Source organism: Sprattus sprattus, assembly GCF_963457725.1.
Source record: "Sprattus sprattus genome assembly, chromosome: 6".
Lineage (NCBI taxonomy): Eukaryota > Metazoa > Chordata > Actinopteri > Clupeiformes > Clupeidae > Sprattus > Sprattus sprattus.
Genome location: NC_137925.1, coordinates 3,210,441 through 3,226,653, shown reverse-complemented (window position 1 = coordinate 3,226,653; position 16,213 = coordinate 3,210,441). Strand labels below are relative to the sequence as shown.

Here is a 16,213-nt window from a genome sequence, read left to right as displayed (position 1 = left end):
AAAGACCCCCTTCTCACAGTACGCACTGCAAATTCATCTCCCTGGTCTGAAACCACACTGGGGGGGGGGGGCTGAAAGTCATGCATTAATGAAAGATTCATGGAAAGGAATGAAGAGTGGGCCAGAATGGAGGCACACCATTTCCCTCATTCCATTTAGCCCACCGGTTTTCCAAAACACCTATTTTCCTTCAGGTGCATGCTGCTGCACGACGTATAGGTTTGTGCTGTGTCCTTTTAGTAGGATAAAAAGACCATGCTTTTTGTCAGGCATGCTTCGTTTTTTCAAGCCTTTCATTTTTGCTGAGATTGGAACAAACGGTGCAACTATAGAGCCTGAAGTCTTGTGACAGCTAATCTCCAGTCTACTGTTCAAGGGGAACGCACAGCCTAAAGGTGTGCTCAGATGTACACGCATGGCTATGGACTGAAACACGAAAAGCTCACTGGTTTTTGCTTCCAGTTAGCAAAATAAACAGAAAAGGATGTGGGTTAAGCTTATGTATATATCTCTGTGGACCCAATTAAAAGCAACTGCATGTTCTGCGCTGAGATAAAAGAAAAGAAAAAAAAAACACTATACCAGCAATTACTGCACTGGTACAGCCTTAAATAAAATGATGATTAATGTTTCTAATGCCTATACAACTGAGCTCCATTTTGTTGTTTTTTTCCAGCAGGAAGTTGCAGAGCAAGTTGGTTTTATGTACCCAGGTGCATGCAACACAAAATGAGTCCTTTGGATTTGCTCAACGATACGGACACGGAGCCGGCGAAATGGGACGATATGTCCCGATACGGAGAGTTCTTCCTGACGAACAACAGCCTGGATCTTCACAGACCCGCCTTTAGTGACGACATCACCAAGCACCTGATCGTCCAGATCACACTAATTGCTGCTTACTCACTCATTATCCTCCTAGGCTTGGTGGGCAACACGCTGGTCATCTACATGATAATCCTCTATAAGAACATGCGCACCGTCACCAACTACTTCATCGCCAACCTGGCGCTGGCTGACTTGATGGTGGACACCATCTGCTTGCCGTTTACCCTGGCATACACGCTGCTCGACGAGTGGAAGTTTGGCGCGGTGCTGTGCCACCTCGTGCCCTACGCCCAGGCCCTGAGCGTCCACGTTTCCATACTGACTCTGACGGTGATCGCCCTGGAGCGCTACCGCTGCATTGTGTTCCACCTGGAACGCCGCCTGTCGCGCCGCGCCAGCTTCGCCATCATCGGGCTGACGTGGGCAGCCTCGGCCGTGCTGGCCGGCCCCCTGGCGATCTTCCGGGAATACCGGCGCGAGGAGATCCCCTACATCGGGCTGCGCATCGCCGTGTGCTCGGAGAAGTGGCCCAACAGCACCAACCGTGACGCCGTCATCTACAGCCTCGCCATGCTGCTTCTGCAGTACGTTATACCGCTGGGCATCATCAGCTATGCTTACGTGTGCATCTGGTCCAAGCTTCGCAACCTCGCCAGCCCCTCTAACCGCGGGGACAGCATCCAACGCCGCAAGAAGACCACCAAGATGCTGGTGTGGGTGGTGCTGGTGTTTGCCTTGTGCTGGCTGCCCTTTCACATGTTCCAGTTGGCGAGCGACCTGGACCTGGCGCTGCGCTTCACCGAGTACAAGCTGCTCTACACCATCTTCCACATCGTGGCCATGTGCTCCACCTTCACCAACCCGTTCCTCTACGGGTGGATGAACAAGAACTACAGGAACGGCTTTCTCATGTTCTTCCGCTGCGAACACAAGCCCGACACCATCCACATGGAAGGGTCCTTCAAGACCCGCTCGCAGAGGGGTCTAATTGTGAACCGGCACAATGATGGATGCCGACCAACTGCCGTCTGAAATCCCTAAACTTGTCTTGAACTTCCTACGCATAGAGGCAACCTTTGAGTGGTGCCAAGTAGGGCTGTGTATTCTTGAGCAAGTGCCATATGGTCTCCCAGTTTGCTGAAGGTACCCTCTTGGCATGAAACGCATATAAAGAATGAATGAGCAGCTGTGGTTTGTTGGCAACAAGCTGTCTTCGACTAATTGCGCAACTTGGAGGAGGAGGAAGCATTTTCCTCATTGCACATGAGCACATGAAATCATTTAACTTTGATGTCCAAGAACTTGTGGGGATAATATGCTGTCATTTTTGGAACACGCCGTAAATTGTAAAGTTACTGTGCCCCCAAGGAGGCTGAGTCTTCAAGACAAAAAAAAATACACACTGGTATTCTGGTATACTGGCAAAATATGGAATTTGTTGCCTATATTCGAGTATATTCTAGATAAAAGACAAGGATGAATTTGGATTTCTAATAATCTTATCCTCCTAATATAATAAAAATCATTATATAGTACAACATCCTGCCAATAAATTGGTAAACATTACAAACTTTATGTAATTTGCATTTGCATACATTTGCATATGGTACTCTTAATGCACTGAAAGCACTTTTGCAAAAGCAAGAGGAGTAAATATAAACAAGTAAATATGAATATATATACATATAAATATATTGTATTTGAATGTTACAATTCTGTGTTCTCAGTCAGGGAGTTAAATAAGGACTGATCTGAGGCTCTGTTAAGCATAACAAATGTGATGAGGATGCTGCTGTGGATCTGACAGGATTTGACAAATTGAGTATATCTGGTTACGAATGTCATCAAATCACTCTTTGATCTCTCTCTCTCTGTGTGTGTGTGTGTGTGTGTGTGTGTGTCGTGTACTGGAGGAAACGAGATGTGCCTCAGTGTTCTATCTCTTATTGTAGAGCATTCCTCTATTTTCTCCCATCTATCTGTGTTATTGAAATAAATCAAGTTAATATAAAATAAACCACTTCACACTTGGTGTGGATGTAGCTAAACCAATAACAACATTATGCAAGGAATACTTTTTTTTGTCTTCTCCGCCCACACTCTGCTGAAGTGGAAGCTAAAACAAAAGCTGTATAATTGCTTCCAAAACACAAGTTGTGAATTATTTAACATCAGTGCTGTTGCTGTTGGAAGATAAGTTGATGTTTGTCAGCCAGTTAGCCCCTATGTAAGTCTGTCACTGATGTGCATTGAGAGTGAAGAGAGGAGATCCTTGTGGGCATTGAGACCATGTTCATACGGACTCAAACATATTAACCATTCATTCACCCATGCACACTGAATAAGTCATGAGTATCCACGTGAGCTCCTGCCTCATCCACCTTTATCTATTCGTCAGGTGGCTTGGGACAAGAATGAATGCTATTTGTCCTTCATGCATGGTTAATAGTACTTAATGCTAAAGAGGATGGATGTCAGACAGCCTACAGGACCCATTCCAGGCTTACCTCAGCAGAAACAATATATTCTCATTCTCAATATTATTTTCATTTCTCTCCTGTGTGTCAGATGTAAATTGCTGGTTTTTGAGTGATTGTCACATAAGCACACACATCAGAAATAATGCCGTTCTGTGCACTGTGTAGGTATGTTGTTAGAAATCTGAAGACGGTGCACATACTTGATGAACTTCTGCCACCTATTGGTCAAAATGAAAAACTACAAGTTACTACCAACTTATGGACAGACATCAACCTTGAGGTGCTGAGGTTGCGTTGAGCCCGTCCTATTCATCCTTCTCCTAAAAAAAGGATCAACAGTTTAAACAAAATTACAGCATGCGACTAAGGCACTGACATATTGATGGCTTGTGATTGTGATGCCGATTTACACTTAATAAGAGTGGTTCCTTTAGAGACAACCTGGAGATATGCAAAAGTTCATCACAGCATTTTTATACCTGAACACAGTACCATAATCTGTGGGAGACATTCGCTAACCCGTCATCTTATATGATGTATAGGGAAATGGGGAAATCAGGATGAGTACTGGATGATTGATGATGGATGAAATATCACAAAGTGTTTACCAATTCAGTGTGTCAGAATGATTAACTTGCACACGCGCGCACGCACACACACACACAGTGGCGGTTCTACATAGAATTACGCCCCGGGCGAGACGCCCTCCGAGCGCCCCCCCCCCCCCCCCCCCCCCCCCCCCCCCCACACACACACACAGGAAAAAAAAAAAAATCGTATTTTTTGTATTATTATTATAAGTATATAAGTGAAAGACACACTTTAATTTCTCAATTGACCTATCGCTAAGCCCGGTCTCCCTTATATTAGTTACTGTTGCTAACTCGAACAAACCAGAGGAGCTGACTAGAGTTCACAAAATGACATCCCAAGAGGCTCTATGCAACATTTTGATACAGAAGTACCTGATTGCGAAAGGGACTTCATTATGCAATGGAGGGATATGTACAAAATGTAAAACTAGATATGATGGATGACGAGCTTAAATTGGAGGCGAGAATTTACAGATCACATCCCATACCAGCATTGTTCAGGCACCGCAGTGAAAGATTATATTCATTTTCCTTCAGTTAATTTAAAACTCATCTGGAGAGAGGCACTGAGATGTATACCTGACAGGGCAATGTCCTAGCGTAGCTGCTAGGTAAGTTATCTGACAGTGTCAAACATCGACAATTCTGTTAAACAGTCAAAATGCTAAGTTTAATAATGGTTTAACAATCGATGTGCTCATTTTAGTAGCTAATGGATTCAAATGACAACGTGAACGTTTGCCGAAAACACACGCAGTCAGACAATTAACACCATAACGATGACTGTCAAGCTAGCTAGCGAATAGCTTACGTTAGCTAGTTTTAACCAGAGATAACTTGCCTAAGCCTAGCATAACATCAGTGGTGAAAGTATGACGGTACTCACAATGACAAAAATGTGAATAATGAGTATGCCTATGACCATGTAGGCTTAGTTTATTACTTTAGCAGAGGAAAATTCCAACCTAACAAGTTCCATTTGGGACACCCAGAGTTAAACTGTCCCCCGCGCCCCCTCACACTGGATCTGTGCAATTGCAAACAAGGCTTAGGCACCTTCTTAGGGAGCAGTGGCGCCTGCAGCCGCAGGGGGCGCTAATTCGCCAATTCCCCACACAGTTATATGATAGATAGACAATAGAAAACCGCTTCGCGGCTCAGATGATTTTTATTTCATTTTTTTAAGTGCTAGTGCCGCCCTCCAGGTGTCATGAAAAAGTGCCGCCCCGGGCGGCTGCCCGGTTCGCCCGTGCCTAAAACCGCCACTGCACACACACACACACACACACACACACACCTGCGCGCGCACGCACACACGCACGCACACACACACACACACACACACACACACACACACACACACACACACACACACACACACACTGCAAACAGAATCAGATACAAAGTATTTACAAATACCGGACTAATTATATCCGTTATATAAGGTCTAATTTAAAGGATACCCAAGTTATTCTATCACTGAAACCTTGACCCTATTCAATATTTCTATTCTGAACTCTGGCACTATTGGCTGGTTAAGAAATGGTCGGAAGGTGTAACCTAACTGTAACTAAAACTGTGAGAGTCAGTTTGTGATTATTTCTGAATCACCTTGAGGATTTATAAGGCTGTGAATGATTATTATTATTTTAACAGAATGCATGCTCCTAATTATGGACATCTCTTCATTTAATTTATTTCCGCTCTCTGTTTTGAAACAGTTGACGCGCGTGGGATATCACCATGGCGTGCCGATGAAGCATGAAGTGAATACTCCCGGCCACTAGATGGCAGTACATTTTTAAACGGCAAACTACGATGTACTAAGAGAAACAGAGGCGGCAACCGAAGAAAAATAACAACATGGCGTCGCAGTACTACCAAGATTTGCAAGAGCACTTTAAGAATAACAATAAAAGTCGTGAGTTTCCAGCGCATAGCGCCAAGGTTCATTCAGTTGCTTGGAGTTGCGATGGCAGGAGACTTGCGTCAGGATCATTCGACAAAACAGCGAGTGTATTCGTGCTGGAGAAAGACCGACTGGTAAGAGCACAGTTCATAGGCTTGATATTAGCTAGTACCCATCATACTTAACTTTTCCATTAAACGCTCAGGCCGTTAATAACTGGCTTGGGCTGAATTAAAAAAATACATGAATGTACTGCGACATTCATGGCGAGGGCTCTGGGAGAAGTCTAGCGCTGAATAAAGGCGTGTTCGTGAACAGTTAACGCCAGTCTTTCATGCAGGTTATAGCTAGGTAGCATATAGCCTTATACTAGTTGAACAAGTCCTAGTTAAATATGCGGACCTTATTCGGTTCATGGACATACTCCTATGATCGCAGTTAGCCACAATAAGTTATTGTACAATATAGACTACTAGGATAATGGGAGGACAGGTTACAGAATGAAATACAAGTTCACACCCCCAAAAGTGGTATAGGATGCATACTTTCAGTGTATATCTGAAATAATAATAAAAAATGTGTTCCAAAAGGAGAATGATTTTCCTTCGTATGCTTTTGTAAACGAATCTCTCTTATTTTGGCCCTACAGGTTAAGGAAAACAACTACAGAGGTCATGGCGATAGTGTAGATCAGCTGTGCTGGCACCCTACTAACCCGGATCTTTTCGTGACGGCCTCTGGAGACAAGACCATCAGGATCTGGGATGTCAGGACAACCAAATGCATGGCAACAATTAGCACGAAAGGTTTACCATCTTTTATCTCTTATTATGTGTGATATTTATTTATCTGATGTCAAAAACTGTCTTTTAAAAGTACTCCCAAATTAAAAACTGTTTTCATTACGATACAATTATGGTCATTGTAGTGATCTTTACAGCTGATCTGCACTTCTTCTTTAGGTGAAAACATAAACATATGCTGGAGCCCAGATGGTCAAACCATCGCTGTTGGAAACAAAGATGATGTGGTCACTTTCATTGATGCAAAAACGAACCGGTCAAGAGCTGAAGAACAGTTCAAGTTTGAGGTCAACGAGATCTCGTGGAACAACGACAATGACATGTTTTTCTTGACAAACGGAAGTGGCTGCATCAATATTTTAAGGTAAAAGTCAGAGCGTGGTTTGAGTTTGCCAACATAACCCAAACAAACCCATGACTTTAGAGAAGTGGTACAACCTGTACCGCCCAGGCATTTCTACCAACTTAGATTCCCATAATGCTTTTAAAGCATAGAACGCCTGTAGAAATGGTCTTCTTGAGACTTTTAAAGAAGAATGTTTAATGAAACTCTGGTTCACGCCTTGTTAATGGCATCTGTTCCCAGGGTATGGTGTATTTCTACTATGAAATAAGAAGGGGAGGTCTAGGTCTAGTTTGTTAGTTTAAGGGTAGTTTTAACCAGTGTACAAAAACCTGCTCTTTACAATGGAAAACACCTAGATATATATGTGACTATCAACTCCCAGCATCCATGATTGGGACGTATTATTTCATGACAATTTAATTTATAATGATAATGAAATTTGAATACAATTTTAGGATCTAAGAAAATATTGTATCAATATGTAATTGCTCAGCCCCAACTTTAAAACTGGCAGTGCCACATACTTGCCCACTAGTCAACCAAAAGAGCAAAAGATAAGAACATCATTTCAATGCAGAGGAAAGTTATTGCTCTTCACAGTAGATTTTCAGATGGCCATGTTGTCAGTATTTGGACTGGGGTCCTTTAAAGGATATCATCAGCAAACATCTGGGTCTGGGAAGTGGTTTTGGGTTTCCAGTATATTGAAAAGTTCATATATTTAGTTAATTTCTGTAGGCATGCAGCGTAGTATGTAGATTGCTTTGTTTGTTTCTACACAAACTGTGTTTGTCTGTGTGTGGTAAGCCAATGACATTAGCTTATCTCCTTCATGCACTGCTTTGAAAAATAAAAGCTTGTCTCAGGTGCTGATACGTAACCCTAAAAAAATCAATTGATTAATTAGCGCCAGGTAAAAAATCATGAAAGCCATGAATCATGGTGGTATTTCTCTGGGGTGATGCTTTGCTCTTCATGATGCCTTCCTCTCCCTTCTGTCTGAAGCTACCCGGAGCTGAAGCCCATCCAGTCCATCAACGCACACCCCTCCAACTGCATCTGCATCAAGTTCGACCCCACGGGGAAGTACTTCGCCACAGGCAGCGCAGACGCGCTGGTCAGCCTGTGGAACGTGGAGGAGCTGGTGTGTGTGCGCTGCTTCTCACGGTGAGGGAGTACACACACACACACACACACACACACACACACACACGTTGTCCTGGCCAAAACTGGAAATGTTTATTTGTTTGCAAATGTGCTTTGTGTGTGTATGGATAGAATGGCTCACACACACACACACACACACACACACACACACACTCACTCACAGTCTCTCTCTCTCTCTCTCTCTCTACTCACTCACTCACTCACTCACTCACTCACTCACTCTCTCACTCACACCCTCTCACTCTCACATCCGCTCACACACACATACTCACTCTTTCTCGCTCTCTCTCTTGCAGATCACATTTTCATACAATCCCCTTTATTAAATGCATACATGGAGAATTACAGCTCAGTCCACATTTCGCTGAGGCCACCATAGAGCTCTTGCAGAGTGCGATGCTTACAGTTAGTGAATGGTACAAAGTCATGCCCTTGAAACTCTCTCGGAGACACGCCGTCTTTAACACCCCTCTTGCGATCCAGTTGACACGTTTTATGTCCTCTGGATCCTGCCTCAGCCATCCCTTTATTGATGATTCATTGTCGATCCCAGCAGGTACAGTTCCTCCTGTGATGAATTGCCTGGCTGGTGCGAGAACTTTAAGTAGTCGTCAAACTAAGTTATTGCTGCTCCAGTAGTTTCTTAACTGCATCCATAGATCATGGTGTCTTTAGATCTGTCCAAAGAGGGAGGATGTCTGGTTTCAGGCGTATCGTACTTTTAATGCGTAGTCTGAACTATATGACTGACACATACCCAGTGCAAGTTGATAATGGTTTCCTTTTGCCTTTGGACGTGCAATCTTGATGGCTTTCTAGTTGGCTAGACAAATGATTTGAGTCAGACACAGATAGATGATGACTGATTGAAATATGTCAGTACACTGGCAGAGACGCCAGCCCTGCTAAAAAGGTTTTTGCATATGTTGTACTGGTGTGAGGGGCAGTTGTATGTCACCATAGATGAAACGGTGCTAAACTTGCGAGAAATAGAGACATTTACATTTAAGCAGTATCTACACACTCTAGTATGCAGACATCTGTGCATTCTGATATTGACTGTTAAACCATGGCTATTTACGTGGAAGAGGGCAGCCTCTTTTGCTGAGAATACCCCCGAGTCTCTGTTGCAGTCGACAAATGAAGTTGTAAAATGTAAAAGTAAAAGTAAAATCAGTAACATGAATACAGCTCCTGGAGTCTGGTCACACTTACTAAGCAACAAGGCACAGAGTAGACTTAACATGATTGAAAAGGCCGAGATGTTAGTTGGTAGTGTTTTGTCAGCGGTTACGACTAAGTGGGTAAGTAGTACTTAGTGATTGGTTATTGGTTATTGTTCAAGGACCAGCCATTTGGGTGTGTGGTGTAGAGCTCAGAGGCGTGTTCTTCTGGGCAATCACCTGCTGCTGCTGCTGCTTCAACATAACGTCATCACCTTCATGACAAGCCCACAGTCCATGCTGTCTGACTCCAGTCTCTCTGGCCCAGTCTTTGACAGCCTTGATCAGCTTCTCCGCTCCAGCAAGAAGTCGTTCAGGTGCTGGCTCCTCGTGGCTCCCCGTGTCTGTGTTTTCAAAGGGCCAGTTAGGCACTTAAGGCTAGAATAGTTGCACGTTGGGTATTGGTATACGTATGGTGAAGAAAGTGTGTCCTTATGCCTCTCCAGTGAATGCTTTAATCATTTGAAGTTCACCAACTCTGTGTGTTCATAGGGCCAGTCAGGCACTAAAGGCTTAATAGTTGCATGTTTTTTTTTTTTTTTAAATGTGTCCTGATGCAGCTCCAGTGAAAGCTCTACTCATCTTAAGATCCAAAATAAGTTCCTTTCCCTCTGTAATAATTCTGGGTCTTCGCACTCTGTTTGACCCTTGCCCTCTGTTTGACCCCAAAAATTGCAGCTGCATCCAGTCTCTTGGTCATGTTCTTTAGTGGCTCTGTTCAACTCGTATGCCTATTCAGACCTCCCTAACTTGTAGGCATGTAACGATGCACCGTTATGTCAGTCGACGTTGACGACCGGATTTGCAAGTCCGCTCCGTCCGACTAGCATTTAATTGTTTACAGAATGGCCGATGTTGTACCTTGTCATATAACTGACATAGCTGCGCCAGCTTAGCTATAGAATCTTCCATTTTTGGCCCCCATTAAAGCAGAGGTAGTGTTTGCCTCCCCTCTGTTTTTTCAAAATGGCTTTATGTCAGATCAGCAAATTCAGCCATTTTGTTACTGCCATTTGTTTCATTGTGTAAACCAGCTTTCACTATATAAATAATCTCCATTTCCATCCAATTTAGCTGATGATGAGGTTCAGAATAATACGATGACGTTCACTAGTGGGTTAACACGACAACGCGAACGTTTGCTGATAACGCACGCCCTCCGATAATTAACACCGTTACGATAAAACATTTATCAAAAGTGGACTTTCAATCCAAACGTGAAGTGATCAATAATGGGAGACCAATGCCTAAAATGTATCCTTCAAACGTAGGGACAGAAGATATATCTTGATTTGTATTCAAATTCATCTTAAAGGTACCCCAGGAAAATACAGAGGTTATTACATAAAATAATCTGAAATATGTATGTAAATAGAATAGGTCCAGACTGAGGAGTCCTAACTCCTAACTATTTGTATCTGTACACGAAATATAACCAACTAAATATAAGCAGTAGTGTTGTAGGCTGCGGGGCAAATTCCTAGACTTGATTCCCTTTGTAAAACTTGCTGCCAGCCTGGCAGTCTTCTATGTCTGTGTCGTACTTCTGTCCCATCTAGTGGTCAAAAAGGAAAGGACATCGTAAATCGTCACCCACTCATCGTGCATCGCATCGCATCGTGAATCGTCAACCCTTCATCGTGAATCGCATCGAATCGTGGGTTGACAGAATCGTTACATGCCTACTAACTTGGCACATTTTCCCTTTTCTCTCTCATTGATTTTCCGGTGATGCGATGTGATGGCTCTGCAGACTGGACTGGCCGGTGCGAACCCTGAGCTTCAGCCACGATGGGAAGATGCTGGCCTCTGCGTCCGAGGACCACTTCATTGACATCGCGGAGGTGGAGACAGGTGAGGGGCAGGGTCACATTCCACCACAGCCTGTCAGTAAAGACACTAGCAAGGGGGGGGTCATAAGCTTGCTGTGTACCCAGAGCATGGATGGAGAGGGAGAGGGAGAAGATGTATTTTTTGGAGTTACACAGTAAGGTTATTTTTTTTACCCATCGCTTTTGTTAATGTGTTCGAATGTGGAGTGAAAAAAAAGTATTAGTAGCCGTAGTAGCCGTACACAATATCAGCCAATCAACACGTTGCTTCAGGAGCACACTTTTGTCAATGCAAAGATTTTGCCGTTCCAAGCCACGCTACGAGTTATCACCTTTGTTTAGTTCACGGAAAATAGATTGTGTCGTAAAGTCAGACATGTGTGAAGGTCTTTGTTTATTGAGAGTGACTACACTATGGCAATTTCACGTTAGTTATAGGGCACATCGAGCATGCATGTCTCATGATGATGCTTTCACCTTGCCAGGGAAAGGATCACCGAAGGAAAGGAAATGAACCTGAACCACAGAGCAAAACAGCATATTATAAAATATAGATGCAATTACTTTGTGTTGATGTGTTCAATGAGATGATGGATGCTTTCATATACATTGGATTGAGATGTTTTTTTGCTTGTGAACAACCAGGCAAAAATCTTGTGTCTCAAACGGATTCATAAATAAGTATGAAAGTCTATATTCATGGGAATTCTCTGTGTGTGTGTGTGTGTGTCTGTGTGTGTCTGTGTGTGTCTGTGTGTGTACACGAACATTGTGAGCAGGCATACATTGAACCTGAGATTAGATCAACTTCATCATTTAAACCATGAAATGGGCTCAGTGCACGGCATGCTTTATGGGATCTCATATACCTGTGTGTGTGTGTGTGTGTGTGTGTGTGTGTGTGTGTGTGTGTGTGTGTGTGTGTGTGTGTGTGTGTGTGCTTTATGGGATCTCATATACCTCTCTCCTGAAGTGGCATAGTTATGTTTGAAGCAACAAAATATTTGTAGCAAAATGTAAAATTGGTTTGCAATGTCAGATCAGTAGTTTGTCAAAGGATGCATTATTTATCAATTTGTGTGTGTGTGTGTGTGTGTGTGTGTGTGTGTGTGTGTGTGTGTGTGTGTGTGTGTGTGTGTGTGTGTGTGTGTGTGTGTGTGTGTGTGTGTGTGTGTGTGTGTGTGTGTGTGTGTGTGTGTGTGTGTGTGTGTGTGTCTGTGTATGGATTCAAGTAATAGGGAATGTCACAGCCTGAATCTCTTTTGTTGTTTATATTACATATTACACTGTTCCATACAGTGTCTTCTGTGTGTAAACTTGTATAATCAATTGTGTGTGTGTGTGTGTGTGTGTGTGTGTGTGTGTGTGTGTGTGTGTGTGTGTGTGTGTGTGTGTGTGTGTGTGTGTGTGTGTGTGTGTGTGTGTGTGTGTGTGTGTGTGTGTGTGTGTGTGTGTGTGTGTGTGTGTGTGTGTGTGTGTGTGTTGTCACTCCTGCAGGGGAGAAGCTGTGGGAGGTACAGTGCGAGTCGCCTACGTTCACAGTGGCCTGGCATCCCAAGCGCCCTCTGCTGGCCTATGCCTGCGATGACAAGGAGGGCAAGTACGACAGCAACAGAGAGGCTGGCACTGTCAAGCTCTTTGGACTGCCCAACGACTCCTGAACAATCGTCCCTTTTTCCACTCACTGGCACAAACACACACACACACACACACACACACACACACACACACACACACACACACACACACACAGTCAGCCAAACTTAGAACAAGTCAGAATAGATGTCCAAACTCATTCTTATGCATATGGCCTCCATATAGCTGTCTGATCTCACACACGAATGTTGCAAGACATACACTGTGCAAACAGTCTTTGTTTGTTTGTATGGTATGGCAGTCTATATACATGCACATAAGTAAAACAAACACACAGACACACTCATACATCCAACCTTTTGCCTGGTCTCCACGGTCTCCAAGGCTTTGGTTTACCCATAGCAACAGTAGTGAGAGACTGGCATTGATAACTTTCTACCTTTTTATTGATGCCTATCTGTGCCAGTATTACTTACAGCAGTGCATTAGTCCTTACTGTATTGGAATTCATAATTGGCCCCTATGCTGGTGTCAACCATACTTGCCCTCTGCAGATTCAGCAACTCTAAGATTTGTTGTACATTGGTATTTTTACAGACTCCACACTCCATTGTCTGTTTTGCAATCTGTTGTAGTCTGTAGAGTCTACCAAAGCCTGTTAGCAGCTTGCAGACACAACTGATGGGGACGGGTAAATAGTGCACAGCTGAATAGTGGAATAGAGTATGCTGTGGCATTTGGTTTAGAAGTTCTTCCCACTCTACCCAGAGCACTTCTAGAGGATGATAACCGGGGAGGGAAAGGCAGCTCTTGAAACGTTTCTGGACTTTTTGAATCACACTGTCAGTTGGTTAGAGAGGAATAATTATGTTGACCAGGCCTACTAAGGTTCAGACTGTGAGTCGCAATGCAGACTGTTAAGGGTCTGTGGCAATTTTTATTTCTCTATCGTTTCCCCATCTGTTCAGTACTGCAAGTAGTTAAAGGCCTAGAGTGCTGAAGTCAGATTAGTGCTGGGTTTATTGATACTAGTAGGGGTTCTGTAAGGAAGTGGCACGCTTCCACTAATGACCTGCAGAGGGCAGTATTGTTCATCTTTTAAGGGTTGTGTCCTCAAACCATATTCCATGGTTGTCCTACCCTCAAAAGAAAGGGAGGGAGTTGCAGAGTTGTTTTCAAATATTTACCACCTTCTGTTTTTGTTCTTTTTTTTTATATTAAAATGTGTAAAAAACACCACTTTGAACCATTTTGTTCTATTTGATGCTTTGTCTTGTCAGCTTTTGTCATTCCATAGCCCTCTGCCTTCCACACTTAAAGGTATCGAAATATTGCAGGACCTTCACTCTGAACGGCTGTAGGCTAATGAAATTGTGCTCTTCCATGGAGAATGCTTCATTGTGCAAATTCCTGCAGCGTGATAACAGTTGCCACATGGAATTGACAACCTACCTAGCCCATAGGCAAAGGAATCAAAAAGGCTGTTTCATTTTCAATTAGTTATTAGGCCCAACCTGTGGAGTAGCATATGCTATTTTGTGTACTTGTAGGTTGTGAAAGTACATGGAAACAACATGGTAATTCTCCCTCCTCCCCAAACACACCCACACACACACACACACCATAACTCAGAGGTGTCACGGCCACCCCCTCCCTCCAAAAGAGCCCCTGTCATATCCGCTGGCTGGTGCTGGATGTCTTTTGGCAGGAGGAAGTGCCTGTGAACGTCAGTTGCACCCGTAGCAAACCTTCACCCACATGCCAAGGCCTGCAGTTATGGAGGCAGAGGAGAGCCTGGTGCTGTGAGAGCCTGGTGCTGTGAGAGCCTGGTGCTGTGAGAGCCTGAAGCTGTCGAATAACAACAACACGTCTGAGGGAGGAGTGGGTGGGTGGAAGGGTAGGACGAGAAAGACGAGGGGAAGTGGTTTAGTGACAAACCTGGCTGAAGTAACTCAGAATAAATGATGAAGCTTTAAAGTTAATAATTTCTGGTGATCATCTTTAAGATGTTTCTACAACTTGATTGGAGTCCCCCTGTGGTAAAATCAATTGATTGGATATGATTGGGAAAAGGCAACCTCAAGCCATGAGGCTCCTATGGCTCCGTTTGAAGCCGTAGAGAGTTCTTCTATTCAGAGATGAACACTTACTCGGAGTTGACCTAGCCAGGTTTGTCACCAACCCAGGTGCTTAGAATACCCTGAAGGCCCCTTGCACTGGACAAGTCACTGGGGAGAAATGTAGCGATGAGCAGTTCAGACATCGTTAATCTTACCAGGTGACACTCCCGCCGCCACGCTCCAAACGTCCTTGCCTGGTCCAGACCGTGAGCCTGGTCGATGGCAGCCATCCTCCAACCAAACCCCCCCCACCCCCCCAACACCCACACACAATCCTGTCTGGGGGCTGGGCAGCAGCAGGTTTCCAGGATGTCCCTCGCTGGCATTTCCTGTTCACGTCAGGGGGGCTACATGCTCCCCCACCTCCTCTTAATTTCATTTAATTTAACCGAGCCTGTCGCCACGCCGCCGGCCAAGAGCCCACGGGGCTCCAAATCTGTCACTACAACCACAACCAGCATCCTCCGCTTCTTAAGCCTCAGGGATCACCGGCGGACTTACTACACTATCCCTATCTGATTTATGGTGATTCGAGCTGTGCTTACTCCTGCTTGTGGAATTCACATTCAGAGAACAAGATACAACTGCACTGAAAGGACAGGTGGCAAGATTACTAGAGCCAGTGTATTCTGAAAGTATTCACTTTTACAATTTTTATTTTTATGTGCAACCTCATGTGAAAAGCATTTAAATACATTTTTCTCCGTTTAAATCTACACTCAAAACCCCCCATAATGACTAGAGTAAAAACTGAAATATCTAACTGACAGAATTATTTTGGCAATTTTCAGGACTCTCCAGGGATGTTGGATTGGGTTCCAGTCATGGCACCAGTGCTTGGGTTTCATTGTCCTGTTGGAAGGTGACCCTTCAGCCCGGTCTGGGGTCCTGAGCACTCTGGAACAGGTCTTCATTAAGGATATCTCTATATGTTCTCTGTTTAGCTGTCCCACAGCACGATGTTCAGCGGTGCAGATGGGATTTTTAAACTGGGGGGGGACGCTAACATCGCCTAATCAGCTGTGCAGAGTTATTAACTGATGCTAGTTAACTGATGCTAGTCGCCTTACATAGGGAGAGTGGGGGGGACGGATCGGGGTCACTATGAATCTGGGGGGGACATGAGTGCTATCTGCGCCCCTGACGATGCTGCCATCACTATGCCCCACTGCTGGCATGGTATTGGGCAGGTGATGAGCGGTGCCTGCTTTCCTCCAAACCTCGACTCTTAGAATTGAGGCCAAACAGTTCAATCCTGATTTTAAATCTTCCGTCTGACCATTCTGCCATAATTTAGCCCAGATCGGTCGTGCCGC

At 44.2% G+C, this 16,213-nt stretch overlaps 2 protein-coding genes across 2 annotated transcripts; both read left to right on the top strand.

The window, feature by feature from the left end:
• Positions 1-717: 717 nt before the first annotated feature.
• Positions 718-1,860, top strand: npy7r (neuropeptide Y receptor Y7; the record flags this gene model as incomplete). The annotated part of the gene is made up of 1 exon (XM_080841315.1): positions 718-1,860. One exon carries the CDS (start codon positions 718-720, stop codon positions 1,858-1,860), a length of 1,143 nt encoding a protein of 380 aa, XP_080697441.1.
• A 3,904-nt stretch (positions 1,861-5,764) lies between these two features.
• thoc3 (THO complex 3) lies at positions 5,765-12,867 on the top strand (the record flags this gene model as incomplete). Its single annotated transcript, XM_080840712.1, has 6 exons — positions 5,765-5,944; positions 6,460-6,616; positions 6,773-6,977; positions 7,965-8,126; positions 11,103-11,203; positions 12,679-12,867. The coding sequence occupies 6 exons, from the start codon at positions 5,765-5,767 to the stop codon at positions 12,840-12,842; spliced, it is 969 nt and encodes a 322-aa protein (XP_080696838.1). The 3' UTR covers positions 12,843-12,867.
• Positions 12,868-16,213: the final 3,346 nt, after the last annotated feature.